At 35.7% G+C, this 24898-nt stretch overlaps 1 protein-coding gene across 1 annotated transcript; it reads right to left on the reverse strand.

Moving 5' to 3' along the window:
- Positions 1-7446: 7446 nt before the first annotated feature.
- LOC110451862 lies at positions 7447-11500 on the reverse strand. Its single transcript, XM_021500083.1, has 4 exons — positions 11480-11500; positions 10828-10928; positions 9143-9261; positions 7447-7879 (listed from the first exon to the last, which is right to left on the reverse strand). The coding sequence occupies exons 1-4, from the start codon at positions 11497-11499 to the stop codon at positions 7571-7573; spliced, it is 549 nt and encodes a 182-aa protein (XP_021355758.1). The 5' UTR covers position 11500; the 3' UTR covers positions 7447-7570.
- Between the last annotated feature and the right edge of the window lie 13398 nt (positions 11501-24898).

Here is a 24898-nt window from a genome sequence, read left to right on the forward strand (position 1 = left end):
CGATTCTTTTTGAAGTCCAAATGTCAAACGTCAAGCTCAGCTATATGGGCAGATTGCTTCTTGATGATTATGGGGGATATATTGCCACAAGACCGGGCCCTTACTGACCTGTCAGTGTTCTAGCTACTCCAGCCACCTTGACATTTCTAATCCGTAGAATGTCCTTGTTAACATGTTCATGTAGGGATGATCTGGTGAAAACCACGATGAGAGTAGTGTTTTTAGAAAATGTCCATCCTGACTTATTGTAAAATACATGATGAGTGTGGCCATTCGAGTATGTCCCTGTTTACTAAATGTTTAGTGTTAGGGTTGCACATGACTGAGACTGTAAATGTTAGAAAACGCAATCAATAGGAATAACAAGAAGAATAGCACTACACTGCTAATGTTTATTGTTGTATATATGCGACGTTAAATAAAAGCTCTTGTATCTTGTATAGGGCATTATAGGAATTATATGAATCAGCTAGGTATTTCCAGGTTTTAGTGGTACAAATTTTGATAGGAGTATTATAATTTTGTATTTAAGTAAACAGAACAGTGATTATGTCATTCAAAAGCAATCAATTATGTATTGAAATATTATCCAAAAGTAATCAATTATGTATTGAAATGTTATCCAAAAGCAATCAATTATGTAAATGTTATCCAAAAGCAATCAATTATGTACTGAAATGTTATCCAAAGGTAATCAGTTGTGTAATGAATTCATTCACTGTTGTTTTAACTCAAATAGCTATGTAATTTTTATGCAAATAATTTATGCAATTTTCATGTACATATGTAAATGGTATTGTCAAAACCAGATAAGTTTTAATTGTTAAATATTTTATCTCATGTTTGATATGATGCATTTGATTGTGATGAGTGATACTTGGTGTTATATGATGCGTGTTTATTGATAGTATGATTCTTTTCTTGTGATCTTACTGGGAAAAATGTATGTTTGTTTTATTATTTTGTTATTCAGTGTTATCCTAGAGCTTGTCAAATTCACTGTTGCTCGTAATCAATAAAATACACGCGTACAGTATACCAGTGGTCATACATGTATAACCAAAAGATTGAACACGGAGGGTTCTTTACATTATAACAGGCGTCATATTAACGGATAGTAAAATAACTAATTACACTTGTTTTATGACGTACAAAATACCAGTAGCAGATGTAATATAAACAACATGTTACATGTGTATTAATACGTACGGTAAAGCAGGTTTCTTAAACAATAAAGTACACGTGTATTATCACGTTTATCAAAAAAGGTGCTATGAAAACGACATATCCTGCATGTCAAAAGTATGCAGTTTAGCAAGTGTTCAACGCAATACACGTCATGGTATTTCGTACGGTATAGCAGGTATCATATAAACAAAAACTAGCACGTGTAATTCGTACGGTATAGCAGGTATCATATACACAATAACTAGCACGTGTATTTCGTACGGTATAGCAGGTATCATATGCACAAACACTAGTACGTGTATTTCGTACGGTATAGCAGGTATCATATAAACAATAACTAGCACGTGTATTTCGTGCGTTATTTAAGGAATGATTTTTATTTTTTCAACATTTATGAGGTCATAACAACAATGGGTTTATGGACATATTGAATGAATCGCGTTAGCGATTCATGTAAAATATGTCCAAAAACCCATTGTTGTTATGACCTCATAAATGTTGAAAAAATAAATATCATTCCTTATATTTACATTGACGAATCCTTTCAGTGGATCGATATAACAACGAATAAAACAAATAAACAGGGTTTGTTCCTGCTTATACACGGGTGCAACGCAGTGGCGAGAACAGTGTTTTTTCGCGGGGAAATGTGACACTATCGTGAGAGATCTTAGCAACCGTCAACAACAATAACACAACAAAATGTAGTTCCATATTCAATGTTTATTTGTAGCACAGGACACGTGAATACGTGGATATTTCACAAAGCACAGTTCAATAATATTTTAAGATGTAAGAATTAAGCATCTAGTTCGGTCGTTCCGAGTGAGTAGTTTTTGTAGTGTATTACTACGCAGTGTGATCAGGTTACTATCAGTTCCCACGTGCTGAGATTCTATGAACACCTGTGTTATGCATTTATGAATGTAATTTTTGTCAATGGGTCTAAGCATACAGAATGTAAATATATGTGTATAAACAACATTGTTCACGTGTGAAATGTCAATATTATGCTAATCAAAACATGGATGATTGCAAGCTTCTGATAGCCACCGTTTAGAGTTATCTATATACTGAACAGTACATGTCAAACGTCTCTCTTTGGGGTACATTGTATCTTCAGTACAGAAAGTAAACAGGTGTAAAACATTAAAAAAGCTTTCTGTTTCAATAAATGGGGATATACATGTCGCATTCACAAAACGGAAACAAATTAAGTAAATATCGGTTAGCAATCAACCTTGGTTAAGTCTCATTACGGTTCTGTCATTTTAGTTTTTCGACATACAATAACGGATAAATAACATGATGGACAGTGATATATTATTCCTTATTATTTGCCATAAACAAATGAGGTCAGTGAAATATTTTTGTTGCAATCAGAACATACAATATAATCCATTTGACACGAAACACATGCAAACACGTTTTAATAAGGTTTGCATTACCCCCCGGTAGTGTTTGATTGACAGTAAATTCTGACCTGTATCCCGCTTCCATCATGATCAGAGTGAAATTCATAACTCAAATCTATACATGTAATACTTCCTAGAATATTTTCTTATCTTTCGATCAGGATGGTTGTGCACTGGTGGTTTTTACCAGGGTTACAGAAAGGCCTGTAGTGAGTAGTCGGCTTATAAACATAGTAATACAAATACAACTGCCAACCACACCACACACCTGATCAAAGTCCCGTTGTAACAACAAAATACATAAAATAATGTAAAAGTGTCATAACTCATTGTGTTCTTTTTATGGATGTCTGTTTTACAATTACTTACTAGAATATCCTTTTTTTGAACCAATGTAAGAATGCATTTTGTTTCTGCCATTTTCAAGTGGATGATTTCTATTTTGCTTGTTGTTTTAAGCACACCATCATCTGATGGTGGGCTATTCAAAACACCCTGCGTCCGTGGTCCGTCCTTAAACAATTATTGTTATCGCTATTTCTCAGGAAGTACCGGAGGGATCGTTCTCAAAATTTATATGTAGGTTCCCCTTGGTCCTTAGTTGTGCAGGACAACTCTTGAGACTGATCAGATAATTAACATGGCCGACAGGCAGCCATCTTCGATTTTGACAGTGAAAGTTTGTTATGGCTATTTCTCAGAAAGTACAGGAGAGATCCATCTCAAATTATATATGTTGGCTCCCCTAGGTCTGTAGTTTTGCATGTTTATTTTTGAGACTGAACAGCTAAAGCAAATTGCCGACAGGACACCATCTTGGATTGTGAAATTAAAGGTTTGTTATCACATTTTCTCAGCAAGTACTGGAGGAATCTTTCTCAAATTTGATATGCAGGTTTTCCTTGGTCTGTCGTTGTGCAGGTTAACTTTTGAGACTGATCAGATACACAAAATGGCCGACAGCCAGCCATCTTCGATTTTGAAAGTGAAGGTTTTTTATTGCTGTCTCAATAGGTAGTGGAGAGATCTTTCTCAAATCTTATGTGTATGTTCCTCTAGGTCCTTAGTTGTGCATATTTACTTTTGAGACTGAACAACTAAACTAAATGGCAGACTGGCAGCCATCTTGGTTTTTGACAGTGAAGGTTTGTTATGGCTATTACTCAGGAAGTACTTGAGAGATCTTTCTTCATTTTTTATGTAGGTTCCCCTTGGTATGAAGTTATGCATATTTTCTTATGAGATTGATTTGATAAACACATCTTTAATTTTGGCAGTTAAATTTTGTTAGTGCTATTTCACAGGAAGTACTGGAGGGTTCTTTTTCAAATTCTATACGGAGGTTCCCCGGTATCCTTTATTGTTCATGTTTACTTTTGAAACTGATCAGAAGAACAAAATGGCCGACCGACAGCCATCTTTAATTTTTGACATTGAAGGTTTGTTAGTGCTATTTCTCGGGAACAACTTAAGGGGTCTTTCTCATATTTGATATGTAGGTTACTCTTGATCCCTCGTTGTGCATGTTATATTTTGAGACTGACCATGGACAAAATGGCTAACGGACGAACTAAACAGATCTTTCTAATATTGCAATGATCGATTATATTTCTTTCACATTAAGTACTGTACTAGTAAATATGACGCGATCAAACAGATTATAGAGAAAAGAAGAGAAAAGATCGAACTGACAAAGAATTAATGAAGATGGTACAATGGTGGGCGCCAAGATCCCTCTGGGATCTCTTGTTTATCGTTTAATTTCAACTTTATGAAACAGTTTTTATCAGATTGATTAATGTATTTATTCAGGAAGCTTGACAGGAAGTTGTCAATATTTATTGATATCCAAATATACAGTAGCAAAAATAAATTGCTTACTTAAATATTATTATAAATATTATGTAAGTGGTAACGTAATCATTAGCGACTGCCACTAATAAATATTTTTATTTATATCGAATATATAGATAAATTCTCGTTTGGTTCATTAATTTAACAGTACTTTCTCAGCATAAGTATCGATTATTGATACGTAGTATTAAAAATATTGATTTTCCGTTTTGATTTATTAATGCTTGTTCAATCAACGCCTGCTCATTTTATTCATAACGTTATTCATAAAAGAACTAGTAGATTGTGTAAACAGAATCGCTGCTTCATTATAACTGGTGATACATGTTTAGGTCACCTGAGCTTTGCTCAAGTGACCTATTCTGATCGCATTCGTCCGTCGTCGTCCGTAGTGCGTAAACTTTTTACATTTTTGACTTCTTCTCAAGAACCAAAAGATCTTTTTTTTTAAACTTGGTCAGAATCATCATTGGTAGATGAGGCTACAAAATTGTAAAATTGGGATTCCTATCCCAACCCCAGGGGCCAGGGTGGGGCATCAAAGGGAAAATTAATCAATATTTCAAAAATCTTCTTCTCCAGACTCAGAGGTACTACAGTCAGTTTCTCTGCATGGATTGAAAGATCATCAACAGTTTTATGTCAATTGTAAATTTCAGTTCCCCCGGGCTATGCGTTCTCCCTTTGGGGAGGGGGTCAAGTTTAATATAGTTTATATTGGGAAATAACACTTTGGGGTATATTTTGTCAATTTTCAGTAGGAAATTATTCTTACTTGGTTAGAATCATCCTTGGCGGAAGATGATATGAAATTATAAAATTGGGATTCCTGCCTCAACCTCAGGGGCCAGGGCGGGGCCCCAAAGGGAAAATTAACCAATATTTCAAAAATCTGCTTCTTGAGACAAAGATGTACTACAGTCAGTTTTTCTGCATGGTTGGATAGATCATCAGGGGCTTTATGTAAATTGTAAATTTCAGTTCCCCTGGGCTATCCGTTCTCCCTTTGGGAGGGGGTTAAGTTTACTATAGTTTATATAGGGAAATAACACTTTTTGGCATATTTTGTCAATTTTCAGTAGGAAATCATTCTTACTTGGTTAGAATCATCCTTGGCGGAAGATGATATGAAATTGCAAAATTGGGATTCCTGCCCCAAACCCAGGGGCCAGGGCGAGGCCCCAAAGGGAAAATTAACCAATATTTTAAAAAAATCTACTTGAGACTCAGAGGTACAAAATGTACTACAGTCAATGGATGGAAAGATCATCAAGGGCTCTGTGTAAATTGTAAATTTCAGTACCCCTGGCTATCCATTCTCCCTTTGTGAAGGGGGTCAAGTTTACTATATTGGGAAATGACACTTTGGGGTATATTTTTGGGTATATTTTGTCAATTTTCAGTAGGAATTTATTCTTACTTGGTTAGAATCATCCTTGGCGGAAGATGATATGAAATTATAATTATTTATACTTGGTTAGAATGATTATGATGTCAGATGGCAATTAGATGGTATGAGAAAATCAGATCCTGTCCCATCCCCAGGGGCTGGAGGGGTGGGGCCCGAATGGGGTAAATGGTTAAAAATCTTCTTCATCAGACTCAGATGTGTTACAAACAAATACTCTTCATGTATAGAAAAATCCTTAGGTGCATTATCGATTTGAAAAAATAAGATCTGTCCTTGCCCCAGGGGCTGGAGGGATGGGGCCAAAAAGGGGAAAATGGCTGACATTTAAAAAACCTCTGCACGCAAATGGTAGAAGATTCAAATTTCCTTTTTTTGGATGAAAATGCATTATATAAACTGTTAGTTATGTTACCCTTTGGTCATCTGTTCTCCTTGGTTTACATAGGGAAATAAAACTTCTGACTATATCTTGTCCATTTTCAGCAAGAAATAATTCAAACTTGGTTGAAATAATTATAATGAAATTGGAATCAAATAGTATCAGAAACTAAGATCCTGTCCTATCACAGGGGTTGGCCAGAGAGGACAATTGACTAAATAACAATAGATATTATATTTCTCGATAGCAAAATAATGTATTTGAATAGTTTTTAGAGTTCTTATCCTATGATGACATGACAAGTATTGTATTTCACTTTGTTTACATGTTAATTTCCAAATCACATCTCAATAATAATACCAGTACCTATGATATAACTCATGTGACCGTTAAGGCCCTTGGGCCTCTTGTTAATTGTACTGACATTCTGCACGTTCAAGAGATTTACTTAAATAGAGCAAACTACTTTAGGCTCGATTCAAATTGAAAATGTTGTAAGAGCCAATACTATTAATAGACGGGTCAATATTCGTAGTTATGTGGATACGTCACGTTATTGTCCCCTGGACTTGCTTGTACTGTTAATATATGTTAGTGTAAATCACGATGTGTTCCGAATAGATGCATTTCGGTATCTAAATGTAATGTGCTCTTGTGATATTACAATTTTCCAGACAGTCGGGATGTATTTGTTCATCCTGGGAAAGGTAGGAATACCAGTTTTAAAGGGAAAAGAAGATTTAATTAAAATGATTGTATTTTGTATGAGTGATGATAGCATTACCTTTACCCGTCACGTTCGCATGTCAATAACGTTTTAGACACCTGACACTATCTTTTGTTGTTTGTTGTTGATATGACATGTTTATTCAGGAAATAAAGGTCTTTATATTTTCAAACTGTTGTTTTTGTTTATCAGCGGTTACATCTTTTACTGTAAGAATACATCACTTACATGTCGGGTATCTTTATTTTCGCAAACATGTCGTACACAATTATTTCTACAATATTGGACATGCATAACGTAAAACGTTAAGGTGATGAACATCCTTGTGTGTATGGCGTCGTACAAGGAAAAAGAGAACAAAGTACATGCAGTCTGCGTTGATCGACATTGTAAAGTTGGATATTTGATTTGGGACGTTCGGATTTACCATAACGTGTTCATCCAGATGTGACACAATAGTTAAACAGATGCATAACCGTCGTATAATGAACATATGTTGTTATTTCGTTGAGTGGAACCAATAACGACATGTAATGGTGATTGTACCTTGAACGTGTCGATGGAAGAAAATGTTAGATACGTCCTAGTACGTTTCACTAGAAGTGGGTCGAGTTGATATATTTATTGTCACGGAGTTGTTCCCCTGTGGAGTCGGTATACTTATTGTCATGGAGTTGTTCTGTCCTTGAATGCGGTAGTGTGTTATCAATGACAGGATTTACTTCCGCTTGTGAAGATGTATTATGTTCACCGAGTTCCCTCGTCGAATTGGCGGATATGTAGAAAAGTTTTGGTTCTGTTGAATGGGAAGTGGCCTGACCGACGAGTTTTTCTTCTGTTGGCTTGATTGTAATTTCGTCGTAAGATAAATGTTTCTGGTCTCGACTCTTTAACCAAGCTTTCCTCTGTTAAAAACATATACACTTTTGATTACTTGGAACTCAATATTTTACGTATTTTAACAAATTTTCAATGCATGACCTTGACAGTGGAGGTTAAGAACGAAAGAGCTTCGACATTGCAATATAAAATTCCACGTCGACACATGCATCTATAAACAAAAAGAAGATTATGAAACACATGTTAGTGTATGACATTGACTGCCGCTGAATAAAGCCTCAGACCTATGAAAGGTCAATACGCAATGAATTGTCGATATGTGAACGACCCTCATCAAACAATAAGAAATATCCATCCTTCAACTTATATCGATTTGAATCCTAGATACATGTATGATGTTACTCTTGAGGTACATGTACATGTAACAAAGTGTCGCCCTATCCATTAAACTACGCTGTCGTGGTGACGTCTTCCACATAAATTGAAGATCAATGTTACTGAAACAGCAGACAATTTTGTGTATCAGTTTAGATTCATATTTATAAGTATAAATCATTGATGGTATCCTTCCTTGAATCTATCACTTTTCAAAATACCATCAACATGTCTGACGTTGTGATTCCCGTTTTTGAGGGGAGATGCCTGGAAGAGGAGAATTACACTGTATCGTACAGTTGTTTTGTCCTTCTAGGAGTCATTGGTGATGCTAGGGGCCGAAATGTTAGAAATCCATATTATCTAAACTGTATGGTAAGATGATTATCTAAACTGTACGGTAAGTAAGAAGATTATCTAAACTGTATGGTAAGGAAGATGATTATCTAAACTGTATGGTAAGGAAGAAGATTATCTAAACTGTATGGTAAGGAAGATGATTATCTAAACTGTATGGTAAGGAAGATGATTATCTAAACTGTATGGTAAGGAAGATGATTATCTAAACTGTATGGTAAGGAAGATGATTATCTAAACTGTATGGTAAGGAAGATGATTATCTAAACTGTATGGTAAGGAAGATGATTATCTAAACTGTATGGTAAGGAAGATGATTATCTAAACTGTATGGTAAGGAAGATGATTATCTAAACTGTATGGTAAGGAAGATGATTATCTAAACTGTATGGTAAGGAAGATGATTATCTAAACTGTATGGTAAGGAAGATGATTATCTAAACTGTATGGTAAGGAAGATGATTATCTAAACTGTATGGTAAGGAAGATGATTATCTAAACTGTATGGTAAGGAAGATTATTATCTAGACTGTATGGTAAGGAAGATGATTATCTAAACTGTATGGTAAGGAAGATGAGTATCTAAATGTATTTACCTCCTCAAATCTTACTCCACCATACAACATTTTCCTTACTCTCTGAGGAAGACACGGACAGCAGTAATCAAAGAAGGGCAGAATGTAGCGGACGTCAACATCGGCAGGGTCCGGTCGTCCTAATCACAATATACATGAAATAAAAGTCAGGGTTAAATTAGAGATGTTGGGTGGAAATTGTACAATTGTTTTAACCATAATAGTATGTGCACTGTACATGTTTGCTGATACTCAATCACTTGGCAATGTGTCACAGTGATCGTGGTGAAAATGTTGCAATGTAGCTGTGGAGTATTGTATTATATATTAAATCCTTTCGGAGTATACCACAGCGTCAATCAACGTCAAGTTGTCTTCCATAACCACATGTGACACCCGTCATTGTGTCTCCGACAACACATATGACACCTGTCATGGTGTTATCAGACAACACATCTGACACCGTCATGATGTTTTCCGAGAAGACAACTGACACCGTCATGGTGTCTTCAGTCAACTCATCAACACATCTGACATCCGTCATTGTGTCTCTTATGACAACACATCTGACACCCGTCATTGTGTCTCTTAAGACAACACATCTGACACCGTCATGATGTTTTCCGACAACACAACTGACACCGTCATGGTGTCTTCAGTCAACACATCAACACATCTGACATCCGTCATTGTGTCTCTCATGACAACACAGTTGACACCCGTGCGGTGACTTTCGACTATACAACTGACACCGTCATGGTTTTTTTCGACAACACATCTTACTTCCGTCCTTGTTTCTCTTATGAGAACACAGCTGCCAGCCGTCACGGTGACTTCAGACTACAAATCTGACACCCGTCATTAAATCTTCCAACAACACATCTGTCATTCATTATGTCTCATACGACAACAAATCTGAAACCCGTCATTGTGTCTTCCGACAACACATCTGACACTCGTCATTGTGTCTCTAACGACAAAACATCTGTCACTCGTCATTGTGTCTCTAACGACAACACATCTGACACACGTCATTGTGTCTCTAACGACAACACATCTGTCACTCGTCATTGTGTCTTCCGACAACACATCTGTCACCCGTCATTATGTCTTCCGACAATACACCTGACACCCGCTATGATGTCATCCGACAACCCCCTCTGACACCCGTCATTGTGTCTCTTAAGACAACACATCTGACACCCGTCATGCTGTCTTCCTACAACACATCTGACACCCGTCATTGTGTCTTCTGCCAAATAACATTATCTCTTTAAATAGATAAGTTTAAATATATTCCATTTATAAATATAGTAAGTCGTCGCATAAGGCCGAACATGGTAACCATTTAATAATGCTGGTTATTACTGTGATCATGTCTACAATTGTGATAAATACTGTTGTCTCGTAGTTAAAGCTCAGATCATGATGGCAAACTTAACATTTTTAACGTATACGTAGAGACTATTCTGATTGTAGTGTTGATTGGTCAACTGAACGCATACATCTAAAATCTCCTGATACATTAAAACTTTATAACAAGACTCTCCTATGACAGATACACTCATTGGTAGGAAATGTTGTTTATGGTAATATGATTAATCATTCATTAATACAGCAAGTTCACGTCACAATTCAAATATTATATAACGTTTAAAATTTAACCATAACAGTATTGTCTCAACATTAACTGCTGTTTAACTTACCGGTTAGGACAGACACAACAGATCCCACAAACACTGTTGTGAATATGCATAGGGGGATCAGCCAAAAGTAAGATATGGAGTAGAGTAAGTCCACACCCTCACTGTAACAAACAGAAACATAACCGTGTGGCTAATGTCGGTATATCATGTTACTTATGTATGTCAATCATGAAATATATAAAATTGTAAACGATGTATCATGGAAAGTTTATAATGAAATGTTTATTATCGATAGATGTAAATCTGCAAAGTATTATCAACCAATGTCAATGCGAAATACTTTACTAAGTGCGCTTTTCATTCAGCTACATGTAGCAACCGAGCATTTCCAACATTGCGCATTGGCAACCTTCCAAATCATTAACTTCCTCCTTTTCATCAAACAATGCAAACGCAATCATGGCACCTTCTATCGCGGCCATACCTGCGTTACAAATGACGTAACCGACCGTTCCATTTGACATTTCCAGCAACGTCGCCAGCAGGTTATGACAAATCGCATTATCATCGCCGTTTTCTGAAACTTGTCATGGCAAGGAAACGCTAAATAGAAAGCAATCGAAGATATTTGTATCGTCACTTTTTTATCAAAAAATCATATCAATAAACTATTCAAAAATATCTCAAACGTATTTTAGATATTAATATTTACTTGTGCTCTTGATCTACCATGGTGACGGCAGAAGTCAAAAGTTGAGGTAGTGTTGTGATATCCCCTCCTGAACGGCTCTGGTTGGCGATGTTACCCCAGCACATGTCTGTGGAGACTGGTGGTAATGTATGAGCTCTCCTGCGGGTGGGGGAAAAGTTCTGTCCCAAGGCTATCCACATCACCAATCCCATACCCGTCAAACCTCCTGTTACAACTCCCTGAGATGAGAAAAGTTGAAACCTGGCCTTTTTGGATGCATCTTAATAATTGTATAACGCTCAGTGGTCAGGGAAATTATTTGTACACATCTGATTGAAGTGTCAAGGCTGAAATTTGGAGTGCAGTTGAAATCGGACTCATTTAAAATATCTCATCTAATAACGAATAAATTAAGATATGTTTCTAAAATTAAACAACGAAAACCTACCTTACTATTAGCCCAAGGACAGTATGCCGCGAAGAAAAACATTCCAGCAGATGCACCGCCGAAACTAGACAACGTGCTGTAGACTATCTGTTTAAATTAAACAAAAAAATAAGATCAAGCATTGTATAATTTAGTCTTACCATCAAGTAAAATGACCCAACTACGATTCAAAATAGTTCGTTTTGAAATTGCATGGTTTCATTAACAGATGGTCAATACAGTGACACTGTAAGATATGTTTTAAGTAATGTAGTTTATCATAAAGCTATGTTTGATATTATACCCTAAATTACCATAATTTATTGCACACATGCATGTCTTCGCTATCTTTACACTGCCTACGTATTCAATTTCAAATATCCATATACCTCTGACAAGGGGCCTTCTATTTCTGCAATCAGGAAGGAGATTCCTATTGCTATGACTCCGTATACTGGAACTGAAACAGAAGATATAGTAGGTGTATCACATAATACTGAGGAGCGACAAACACACTTAGATTGTTCTAACAATCATACATATTTTGCAAAGATAAATCTTACAAAACACACGTATATACATGTAACTAACTTGAGATTATTTTGTTACAGAGTCTAGTTAAACTTTTTGTTTTCAACAGAATCAAATTTCTGGATACATTAAATATTGTAGAACATATCACTTTCATTTCGCGAGTTAGATCTGACAAAAGTTTGTACCCTACGCTACCATCATTGATTGCATACATAACAAAAGGGTAAGACTTAACAGACATTGAATCTCACCACACAGTTTCGCTATGATAGTGACCTTTGGCTCGGAGATATCCTTGACCAGTGGCCGGACGATGTCCTGTACTGTCATGGCCGACAGACTGCTGAGTAACGACGTAATGGCACTGTAACACGTGCAACAGCATGTTACAATATCTACATCTACGGACGTATCAGGGTGTACGAATAATAACAAACTCAACAAAATTTAAAAGTGTCATTTTCTTGCCTTTTTAATGTGCAATATAAGGAGTTTTGCCTAAAATAACAAAAAATATTTCCCCCGCAATGAAAAGGATATATTTTGTTGATATTTTAAAGGTAGCTGGCATATTTACATAATATTGTGAACAATTATTGGGTGTGCCAAACAGAGCTGTCTCCTTTGATGGAGTTGTGCAGACTATGAAAGGCAATTAATGACGATATCCGACGTTCGTCATATAAGGGTATGTCATGTTTGATTTAATTATTCACTTGTACTGCAAAATTTATTTAAAAAGCTCAATTAACCCATGTTTACGTTTTAGATTAAAGAATAATTGAAAATAACCAGATCGTGAATACAGTTTGACAAACATGACTATGTATGTGTAAATGACCGCTGTTTACATGAAAATTGTGAAAATTGCTTATATCAAAGTACTTAACTAGTCTGGCCACACACAAATATATACAATATATTTGTACATAACTAGAACAGGATATAGTGTTTCTACAGACATTTGAAAGAAATACATTTTCGGTAAAGCTATTTGTTTTAAGATTTTGCGATTCTTTCTAAATATTTCTATTTATCGGCAGTTTACAAATATATCAAAATAAAACATTTGTGTTATTAATTTTGTCATTGATTACAAGTTGTTTTTGACTTGATCCTATTTCAGAAAAGAGTGCTAAAGATATATGTCTTAGAGAAGTTATGAGTTATATGTTTTGTTAAATAAGGCATGTCATTAAACATGTATAACCTCAAATAAGGCCATCTTAACAAAAACAGGACATACTGGTAGTACAATAACTGTATCGTGGATATATTGTTCGAGAGATCGTTATCACATTACATCATATATATTTTATTTATTTATTGTGATCATATAACGTTTCAACGTATATCCATTTTAAGCTGCACCAGTTACATGTATCTACCGATTATAAATGTTGAAAATTAAATTATCATGAGACCGTATGAGAAATAAATACTATCAAAACTTCCTCTTAAAACATAGATAAATAATGATTAGCATATCATTAGCCTGGTAAAAAGTGTTATCCATAGCATTACCTCAGCGAAGCACTAAAGACGGCGGCCACGAACACCCCCGCCATCCCCGGCATGTCCCGGAAGAGCACCACCACCAAGTAAGGTAGAACCTGTCCATGTAAAGAATTATATGTTTTATACACGTAAAAGATAACGACAGAGACAATAAAACAAAACCAATCATGTACCGAAACAAAAGGACAAATCGTACCCTGTAGGAAACCCTGGCTACATAGAACCCAGTACCTGTCAACAGCACGCATGACCATTATCACCGTTCAGTGTAAATGCTTTACAGCTCTTAGATTGGCATTATCGTCTTTCATGTCCAGATTAACTAACGGATCTCTTTTAAGATCAATGGCGAATTCAGCCTATTTTAAAACAGTAAAACTTCTTCTCCCTAAGTTAAATCCTCTATCCCTGATCTGTATCCAACAGATAATTTTTCCCTCTTATATGTATTTTATGTTTACTGTTAATCCCCTCACCCCTGGTCTGTAGCTCTACAGTGAAACCCTTCATCCGTGATCTAGGATAGTACTGTGTAGACAACTTCCATATCAATTGCCTGTTCGATATTTGATAAACGGTAAACAGGTAAAACGAAAAGTACCTGATTTGGATTGCCAATAGCTTTAGATTCCAAAGGGTCACATCCGGTCTTATTGAAGAAAGCGTAGGCGAAAATCCCCAGAGAGCAGGAGAGTAGGAAGTTGACAACTGTCGTTACCGCTGAAACCATAACTACTCTGAAAGGCCGACAAAAAATATTTTGAATACATTATGTTATTTCAATATCACCTTATTTACAATTGCATATACATGCATACTGCGATCAGTGACCTAATAGCCAATAAAACTACTTATAAATTCGCTCGGCTTAGTGATATTTATTCAGCTTCCCTATGAATGACAAAGAAATATATATATTTTCGGATATCTATTACAAGAATTACGTTTGTCATCACCTACATGTAAGTGTATAACTGGAATCGGAGGGAGATAAAACCTACTTTCGTGCGTCCTTTTGAGTCGGGACTGCACAGATCCTCTGGATAGTTGACTGGGTAGGGAGTTGACAGGTGAGGGAGATAAATGACCCTATAATCAGTGTCCAGTAGGAGTGACGCACTGTCGGATTAGGGCTCGTGCTGAAACATGTGACATTACAGGTACGAATCACTGATTAGACGCGTTTCAGAATAGTTGCTGCTACTTTCACTCATTCTTAAAAATGTATATGCATTTCTGTTTTCTTTTGAATGTTAAGCGCCTTACATTGATTTCTTTGAGATGAGGTGGGCGCTATTCCATTGCTGTATGATGATTATGATAATAATATCAAGCATTCCTAATCACATTTCTTATATTTAACAATGTCAGTAAGTTTATGATTCGCTGTTTGGCAAGAGCTAGGATGGAATTATAGCATATATAAAGCCGCAAATATAAAAATTACACAACATACGTTATTCATTGTAATAATCGACTTTGATGGAATACGTAGTTACTTACGACGGATAGCGTAGCCGCATCCCTTCATACGCTGTATCAAACACGGACCGGAGACCACCAACCTTTATTGTACTCTGTTGATATAGGTTATTGGATTAACAAAGTATAAATTCATAGATACCATAAATATTTTTCATATAGTAATATCATACGGGTTTTCCTGTTAAGAACGATGTGGACTAACATCATGTTATGTCTATTGACTGTAATTGTACATTTTTTAGAAAGATATTGGGCAGTACAACTGTTCTCAAAACTATTAGAGAGGAATTATAGGTTAGTTGATACAAACCTGTATAATGATACTGAATGTTCCGACAATGACCACCAAGAACTGGAACACGTTGCTCCACACAACTGCCTTCATACCGCCCTGAAACACCAAACGGTCCTTTAATAATCATATTCCCATACCTCTCTGCAATAATATTCAACCTCAGTTTCTATTATGTGGTCAGCAGTAGTTAATATTGAACGTCATTCATTAACAACAAAAACCGGTTATTATAAAGTGATATCGGTAATTATCAATTTTATCTTCAATCAAAGATGGCTTCCTACTGAATAAGGCAATGTTTTACTATCGGTACGAATAAAAACTGTAATGGTTAATTTTGCAACGTGAAAAACATTTTTTTTCTATGTTTACCATCGAAGGAAGATAAGTGTAAAAATCATAAACATTCAAATTTGTATGAAACATCTTAGAACACTATTGACTGTAATTTATTAGGTGCATGAGTCACTGAAACAATACTTCTGTAAATTCCATTTCACAATTATTCGGGTTTTTTTTGGAATAAATATATTCCTATACGTACCATTGCTGTGCCAATAATAGCGGTTAGTGCCACCGTCAGGACTGAAGCCCACATCGGGAATTCGGTGACTATGTTCAAGGAAACAAATTACAATAAAAACAGCAAGCTGACGTAACTAATACATGTATCATGTAACTAATCTTTAGGAGATAATATCCTATTTTGTTCAACAAATCGATGAAATGTGTCCATTCGTGGCTAAAACATGCACTTACATATTCTGTCCCAATGTAGTACCTACATATCAGATGTCGACTATTTCAGTCAGTATTCTCTATTTATCCTCTACGTGATGTTATGTCTGACACCGGTGTCAAAAGAACCGCCATAGAAAGGATCACAATGTCATTGAGACACAAAACTTATGCGCTCTGACAAAGCAGTTCAAGATAGACAGCAGGAACAAGATAGAAGATCAGAATAATGGAATAACAACAAACAGGTTATTCAACTACGCCTGTCAAGAAAGTCAGGTTAAACAGGATAGTTAAAGTATAGAGTAACAACACACAGGTCATATGACCACGCGACGCTTCCTAGGATGATAAATGAGTGGCGATATGCAATGCCGTAAAGCTACAATCATGTTATCTATAAATTAAATTAGATATCATACCCGTCTCTATTGCTATTCCGGGTCCAAATAGAACTATTCCCATATAAACGACCTGAAACAGAAGACAATATCATAATTAGTTATTCAAAAATCATGTTTTGTTCAAGGTACATATAAAGTATTGCCTGCTGGGAAGAAACTACATTGTACTTCACAATATTTCTAAATAAAATATTAAGATAGGGAACTAAGTGCATGTATGTCATTTTTTTGCACAAAAGAGAACACGTCTTGGAAACGGATCGAAGGTATTTTTCTAACCAATTCAACTATGCTAAACGTCCATTGCTCAGCAACGAACACTGCCGCTGTTTTTGGTTATCGAAATAGAAAATGTATTGATAGAGCATCGTTTTGTTGTGATGTGTTGATTGCAATAATTCAAAATACCGCTCTTTGTTTTGTCAAAAAAATACGAAACCATAGTTCGTCAGAGTGAGGTTAATACAATCTGGATATGTCAGTCGGAATAAATAAATCATATCAATCTATCAAAATATAGACATATCTTGATTTGTAACGATACCGCTTTAATAATATGCTGCAGAATTATCTTTTATTCATAGTATCGTATCCACCTCTGTAAGACGTTTAAGATACGCTGTATACGTACATCCTATTAAATCAGAGAGACTCCATGAAACACCCTGTTTATTATAGGAATAATCAAACGAACAAGACGACACAGAGATCACACAATGTTTTATAAAAAGTCGAAATATCAATATTATCTATTTAACAAACGAGTATGTCTTCAAACAAGACTTACGTTAAACAAGATCCCAATGCTGGTTGCAACAATCCGGGGTACTCTACTTTGGAATCTCAGTTGAAAATACTAAAATTTAAAAACAGTAACAAACATGTAACATTTTAAAAACAAATACTATCAAAGTAGTCAAAATGAATAGCATCCAAATATGACAGATTTAACTGTAGCCGCATGTGTCTTTACCGAAGCTTTGTTGAAAAATTCGTAATGCATGCTATTAGGTTGGGTTGTCTGACTAGATATTAATAGTCCTTTGCTGAAACAGGATTTTGGTATAACTCCACGGTTTATTTAAACGTAGGCCCTGACATCTTGATTTTACCTCCTACACACAATAGATGATGAAGGAAATTCGAGAGAGGGGGTAATTTACCTCGTATACACTGGTGATGTTTAGGGGGTAAATGAGAGGAATGATGGAACATATGGCGAACAGATTGGACAGTACAAGTCCAATGGCCTGCCACATGAAGGGGGCACCGTACACATAGATCTCCGCCGGATTCCCTAGCAACATGATGGATGACTGGAAGGAGACGGTCATCGACAGAGCCACTGGTAGGATGTTCAACTTCCTGTCCGCCAGTATGTACTGCTTGATTGTGTCCTGTTTCGGTTCACAGCATGCTTGGTAAACGCCTATTCCTATAGATACGGCTAGGATTGAGATAAAGACGACATAGTCTAGTGCAACAAATCCCTGGACCTCGGGCAGCATGTCTGTCAGATAAAATAGAAACAGGAACATTACAGCAAAGCTTGTTAGAGAAATATTTACTGGAACGAAAAGTCCAAAACCAATGTGTCATTTGGTTTAATCCGTCTCTTTCGCTCGGAATAAGGGTTTTTGAAACTTTTACTAGCTTTGGAAGATATATAAAAATACTGTTTTTTAGTGAAATAACGCTTCCTCTTTTGTCTTTTTTAAATTGTTTTCATTTTAATAGTGATGTATCAGATGTTCCCTCGGTTGATTCTTTATTTGCCTGCTGATAATTTCAATGATTAACGTTAAATCCGCCTGAAAATACGTTAAGTTTTAAGTTCTTCTTTATTGTTAAGGAGTTATTTTTCTGCTTACTTTTTATCAATTATCAAATCCATCGTCATAATTCTAGTAAGAAACTGGTTCAATTTGATTAACATATATTATTTTTCCTTCATGACAGGTATTAAATAAAGAACGATATGTGTACAAATCGTCGTAAAAGTAACTTGTATTGATCTTAACAGTTTTTGTATTTCTAAACATTTTCTTCAGGTTGGTAAGTATGGATTATGAGAAGTTCTTTTACACAACCAATACAATTTTCTATGTGACGTTTCGATGACTAGTACGATATGTACACTGTCACCTTCATCAGACAAATGACCAGTGAAGCGTATGAACACAAAGGTGTAAAATGTGTACGAGTTGTCCATAAAATCGATGTCGATTTCGGCTACGCTGGAAACGTATGTACAATATATAAGAGCTATTGTACATACGTTTCCAGAAAGTGTTTCCTCCTTAAAATGGGTTTAAAAAATAAAGTTTTGAACTCATCACAGACAAGTTTCATGTTTGACTCAAAGGTCTACCAATTTTAATATGTGTTTGTCACTCATTCAACAAGAAAACAACCGCCGGCTTCACGAAAGATAGGCCTGTGCAAGTCTAGTCACTTCAGTTCAAAGGAGAATCGGTCAGACGAAGAGTTTCTTTGTTTATAAACGACAATGCTGATGAGCCGCCTGAGATACATGTATGTACGCGCATGTGTGGGTTAAAAGTAAGTATGTGTAGCCTACTTTGTCAGTTCGTGTCTGTGTCGGAAAATGACTCCCCCGTCCCCCTCAATACCCTGGTCCGATTTTCTTCAAGTCAATCAGTGTCTGAAATACACATGCTATACTATCTTTGTTCAAAGTAATCAATAGACCAGGTATTTTATTTATAACATTATTTTGTATGAGTTCTACCACTTGAGTAACAAAGTTACAATGCAAAAATAGGTGGATCAATGTTTCTAATTCAATATTACACATATGACATATACCGTTGGATCGATTCATAACATGGATTTTATATTCAGTATAAATTATTTTATGTACACATTTCCAATGAAGTTCCCTTATTTTTGTTTCTGTTGCAATCAGTTTACATTTATTATTTCCCCATATTTTCTCCCAATTAAATGTTTTTTGAAGTTCATCTTCCCACTTTATTTCTGATTTAGGTCTTGTTTTTGGAAGTAATGTATTTTGTCGCATGGTAATTTTTAAGTCTTTATTTTTCATAATTTTTGTTCCTTTACATAATGGCAAAATTATTTCAAATTTATTATTTATGAAGAGGTCTTCCGACTTAGGATTATCTATTTGACTATTTTCAGTATGATCTTTTAATATTCTGAGAAAATTTAGAGGTATAGCCTTCCTAATCTCTCTTAATCCATACTTACCAACCTAAAGAAAATGTTTAGATATATATGATTTGCTAAGAAAGTATTTTATAAGTTTTCAAATGTCATCAAATAATGTTTCTTTTTCTTTCTTATAATTACAACTTTGTTGAATGTTCTAGCCTATATGTTTGTAACTGTATATGAGTGAGTTTTGTTGAGCAGTGTATTAAATTTATGCTTTCGGGGGGTGACGTCACGTGGTTCTGGTCAGTCAACTATTGCTCTGCAAAATTCGATACAAATCACCTATTTTGAGATGGCTTCAAAAGTTCTTATTTGGTCCTGTTTGATGTGGTAGAACGGACGGAAGGAATATTGGAAACGTTTTGGAAATTTTATTCTAGAAAGTGTGATTTAGGCCGTTTGATTTTCTGAATATGGACTGAATGTAGCTATACGTATATCTGGATTTCTATACCCGTCAAGTTATATGTGCCTGGACTGAGTTCTATACATTTGTTAGTATTGTCAGCTTAACCATGCCTAGACCGGACCAATCTACTGGAGTATCTACAAGAGGTAACTCGATTCGTAAAGAAAGACGTCAGAGTGGATTTGGCAGTGAGGTGAAAGACAGAAGGACAGTGGAAGATAGATTTGACGAACTTCTTTCCTCTATGCTTACTCAGGAATATCTCGACAGGAAGATTACCCAACTGAAGGAAGACATATGTGCGGAGAATAAAAAAAATCACAGATCGCCTAGAGGGAAGAATTCTTGACCTAGAGACGGACAATGAAGACCTCCGGAAAACTGTTGAAAGTTTAGAAGGAGGAATCACAAGATTAAATGCAGCGAGAGAAAAGAAAGAAAACAGACTTAACGACATTGCGCAGCACGGAAGGAAAGATTCTATTCGGATTATGGGTCTGGAAGATACATCGGAGAAGGAATCGGTTGAAAGCTTTGAAGTTTTCCTTGGAAGATGTCAACAAGAAGGAAATGAACTTATTATAGTTGGTGACTTTAATATCAACCTCAATGGTGGGAACTTTGAGTCTGTTGTGGACCTAACTGAAATATTTAATCTCCACCAGATGGTAAATGAACCAACCCGTGTTGCTGATACTTCCTCACTCATCGATCACATGTATACGTATCAGCGCCTGAATATGTGAGGCTTGTGAAAGTGATTAAATATGAACTCAGTGATCACTACCCAGTTTGCATTGTTCGTAAACGATCTTTCGGGTCCAAGTTTATACATAGCAAAATGACATACAGGTCCTTTAAGAACTTTGATCCCCAGACATTTGCTGAAGCCATCGCTAGTGTTCCATGGTCTATTATAGAGACATTTAACCACGTGGATGATGCATTGGACACATGGATTCAGCTTTTCTTCAGTGTCGTGGATGAGCATGCTCCTAAAATGGAACGACGAGTCAAAAAACCGAAACAACCGGAATGGATGGATTAGACCATTCTCGAGAATATAAGAACTAGGGATGAACTAAAACGTCAAGGTGATATAGAACAATACAAAATATATCGTAACCGGGTTTCCCTTTTGATTCGAAGGGCAAAATCAGACTACTACAAAACGGTTATTGAAACCAATCTTGATTATCCCAAAAATCTATGGAAGCTTATGCATGAACTCAGTCCAAAGCAAAGCTTGCCATCTCCAATTATGTTAGCAATAAGAGATGAACATGTGTTTGAAAAAAGTAAAATGGCAAACCAGTTCAATGAATATTTCACTGAGATTGCTGGTAAACTGACGTCTCAACTTAAACATGTTACGGCCTCTTTCCAGAAGTTGAAAGAGTATATATGTGATAAACTGAATGATAATATCAACTTTGTCATTCCCAATGTGTCTCATGATTTTGTAATTAAGTTTTTGAAAGGTTTGGACGAACATAAAGCTACTGGTGTTGATGATGTTAGTGCTAAGCTGTTGAAAATGGTTCATGCTGAAATAGCACCGTCACTTACCTATATTATAAACCTAAGTATCTGGTCTGGTAAATTTCCAACACAGTGAAAGATGGCAAGAGTTACCCCCCTTCATGAAAGTGGAGGTACTGCTGATGTTAGCAACTACAGGCCAATATCGGTTTTGCCAGTACTGTCTAAAATTATTGAGAAACATGTGCACAGTACTTTTTACAAATATCTAACTGCTAATGATCTTATAGCATCATCGCAATCAGGTTTCCGTGAAAGTCACTTATGTGAAACTGCACTTTTGAATATTGTCAACTCCTGGGCAAAGAACATAGATGATGGTCTTAATACAGGAGTCATACTTTTAGATTTTAAAAAGGCGTTTGATTTGGTAGACCATGATGTTTTACTTAGAAAAATGGCTCTGTAGGAATCGAACAGAATTCATTGTCATGGTTTAAATATTACCTAGACAACAGGACTCAAGTAGTATCTCTTGCAGGTCATATGTCAAAAGGCCGTACAATTACACATGGTGTGCCTCAAGGATCAATTCTTGGTCCTCTTATGTTTTTAATTTTTATAAATGACTTGCCCCTACATGTTGTATCTGACACTAATATGTATGCAGACGACTCTACTTTATCTGCTGTTGATAAGTCGTTAGATAACATCAACAGTCTATTGCAATCTGATTTAGACAATGTTAGTGAATGGTGTATTGAAAATAAAATGAGGATAAATGTCAAGAAAACAAAATGTATGTGCATTGCCTCAAAACAAAAGCAAAAAAACACCTGTTTAAAGTTAGAATTATTTATGTGCAATGAACCCCTTGAACAAGTTTGCAGTGGAAAACTGCTTGGTGTGCATATTGATAATGGATTGACATGGGGAAGTCATGTTACATCTGTTTTATCTAGAATAAGGCAAAGGTACGTATAAGCCCATATCTACCTACGGAAGGAAAGCTGAATTTTTTTAATTCTTGCGTTTTCCTACATTTTATGTATTGCAGTACAGTATGGTCAGGGTGTACCGCAAATGTAATGGGCAAGCTGCTTAAGACTCAGAAGCAAGCAGCTAGACTAATTTTAAATGTACCATTTGACTCACCTTCTAGGCAAATGTTTGAACTTCTTAGATGGATGCCGATTCACAAATATTTTAAATACAGAAGGTTGTGCATGCTTTATAAATGTCATCATCAGGTAGTACCTGAATATTTATCAAATAATGTGTCTCTAGTGCGAGATGGTCACTGTAGGAATACAAGATTTGCTATTGAAAATAATTTTAATGTACCAAAACATAGAACTGTTTTTTTATTCCAGAAACTTTTTTTATTGACAGTATTAATGACTGGAATGTTTAACCCAGTGACCTAAAGAAAATAGACAATTTTACCACTTTCAAACGAAAACTTACTAAATACTGTATAGCAATGTCTTAGATTTTAACTTGTTTCTCCATGTAACCAAAACTTGTTTCTTTCTAAATAGACTTCTTATCTAAATTATATTAATATTTTAGATTATGCTATATTAGCGTATAACTATGTCAAATTTTATTGTTTGCTATATTAGCATGTATGTATATTAGGCACATGCCATTTAATTGTTGAAATACCTTTGCATGAAACTTTATGCATTCTGTGATACTCTTAACTAAGATAACTGTGATATAACCTTATATAATGCTAGCGCATTATGATTTGTTTGCTTGCAAAGCTGTGTCATTCAAATAGATCATAAATACCATACAAAAACAGTTCAATACTTATATTTACGTTTTCTCTGCCTCTTATGTTCTTTTTTAACTTATGATTTATATTTAAAATAAAAAATGCCCGTCTTTTCGATAGTCCACACAATTTCGTTCAATAGTTTGAACAGCGTATTGTCGCGTGCTGATTGGCGAACAAAGTAGTACTTTGAAATTGTAACAAACACTTCAATTTTATTCCACAATTCAGCATCAATACAATTGCGTATGATATGTATATAGGGTGAATTAAGTTTATCAATAGAACTCTGAGCTGAAAGTTAGATTTGAAATTGTTTCGATTTTTCCCCGGAACAAATTTCGCGCATGGACAAATACAGTGAACACCGTTAATCCGACCTTGCCCTCCACGAGGGAGTTATTTTTGGAAGTTAATTCGAACTTTTCTCTTCGCTCATTTTGTGAAGAATCCAGGCGTGGATTTATTTGTTGATTGTATGGAAACCTGACAACAGTCGGTAGAATCTATAACGGCCTCGTTATTTGACATGTCGTCAGAAATCAGGAACCGTGGATGCGAGACACGTGAAACTGATAGCGTTTGAAGTGAGTGATCTTGCGACGGAGCACAGGTTCGTTACAGTATGTCTAAAATGTTTGTGTGCTGTGACTCATATCAGTAGGTCTGTAACATATGTGTCAGTAGGTCTATATAATATGTGTATTTCAGACATTTGTAACGAACCCCCTGTTGATCAGTGCAGTGTAACAGACGTTAATTCTGATAAATTGCATGAGCGTTAAAATTGTTTCCATGGCCGGCATTGGTGATTTCAACCGATGTGCATTTTGTACGATATTGCAGACCTTGGTCTTGTTTTTGTCGTAATAAAAGTGTTGGGGTTTTTTTAATTTTTATTTTGCACATAAATTTACAATGACATTGTCAAATCTTTCAGCAGCCGTCATGTTTATTTATATTGGATATTGTAGTTCCGGTCAGTGTTGTATTAATACGCTAAGAATTTTGTCTCGTGATGCATGGTAATTAAAGTCCCGTCAACGACACAGTTTTCAAAGAGGCTATATAGTGACAATGCCATGCAAATGTAAATATACAGCAGTGGCTTATTTTTTGTTGTTGTTCATTGGTTCAGTTATGCGTGACTTAGTCATTTAAAAT

Source organism: Mizuhopecten yessoensis, unplaced genomic scaffold, assembly GCF_002113885.1.
Source record: "Mizuhopecten yessoensis strain PY_sf001 unplaced genomic scaffold, ASM211388v2 scaffold6217, whole genome shotgun sequence".
In the NCBI taxonomy this organism is placed as follows: Eukaryota; Metazoa; Mollusca; class Bivalvia; order Pectinida; family Pectinidae; genus Mizuhopecten; species Mizuhopecten yessoensis.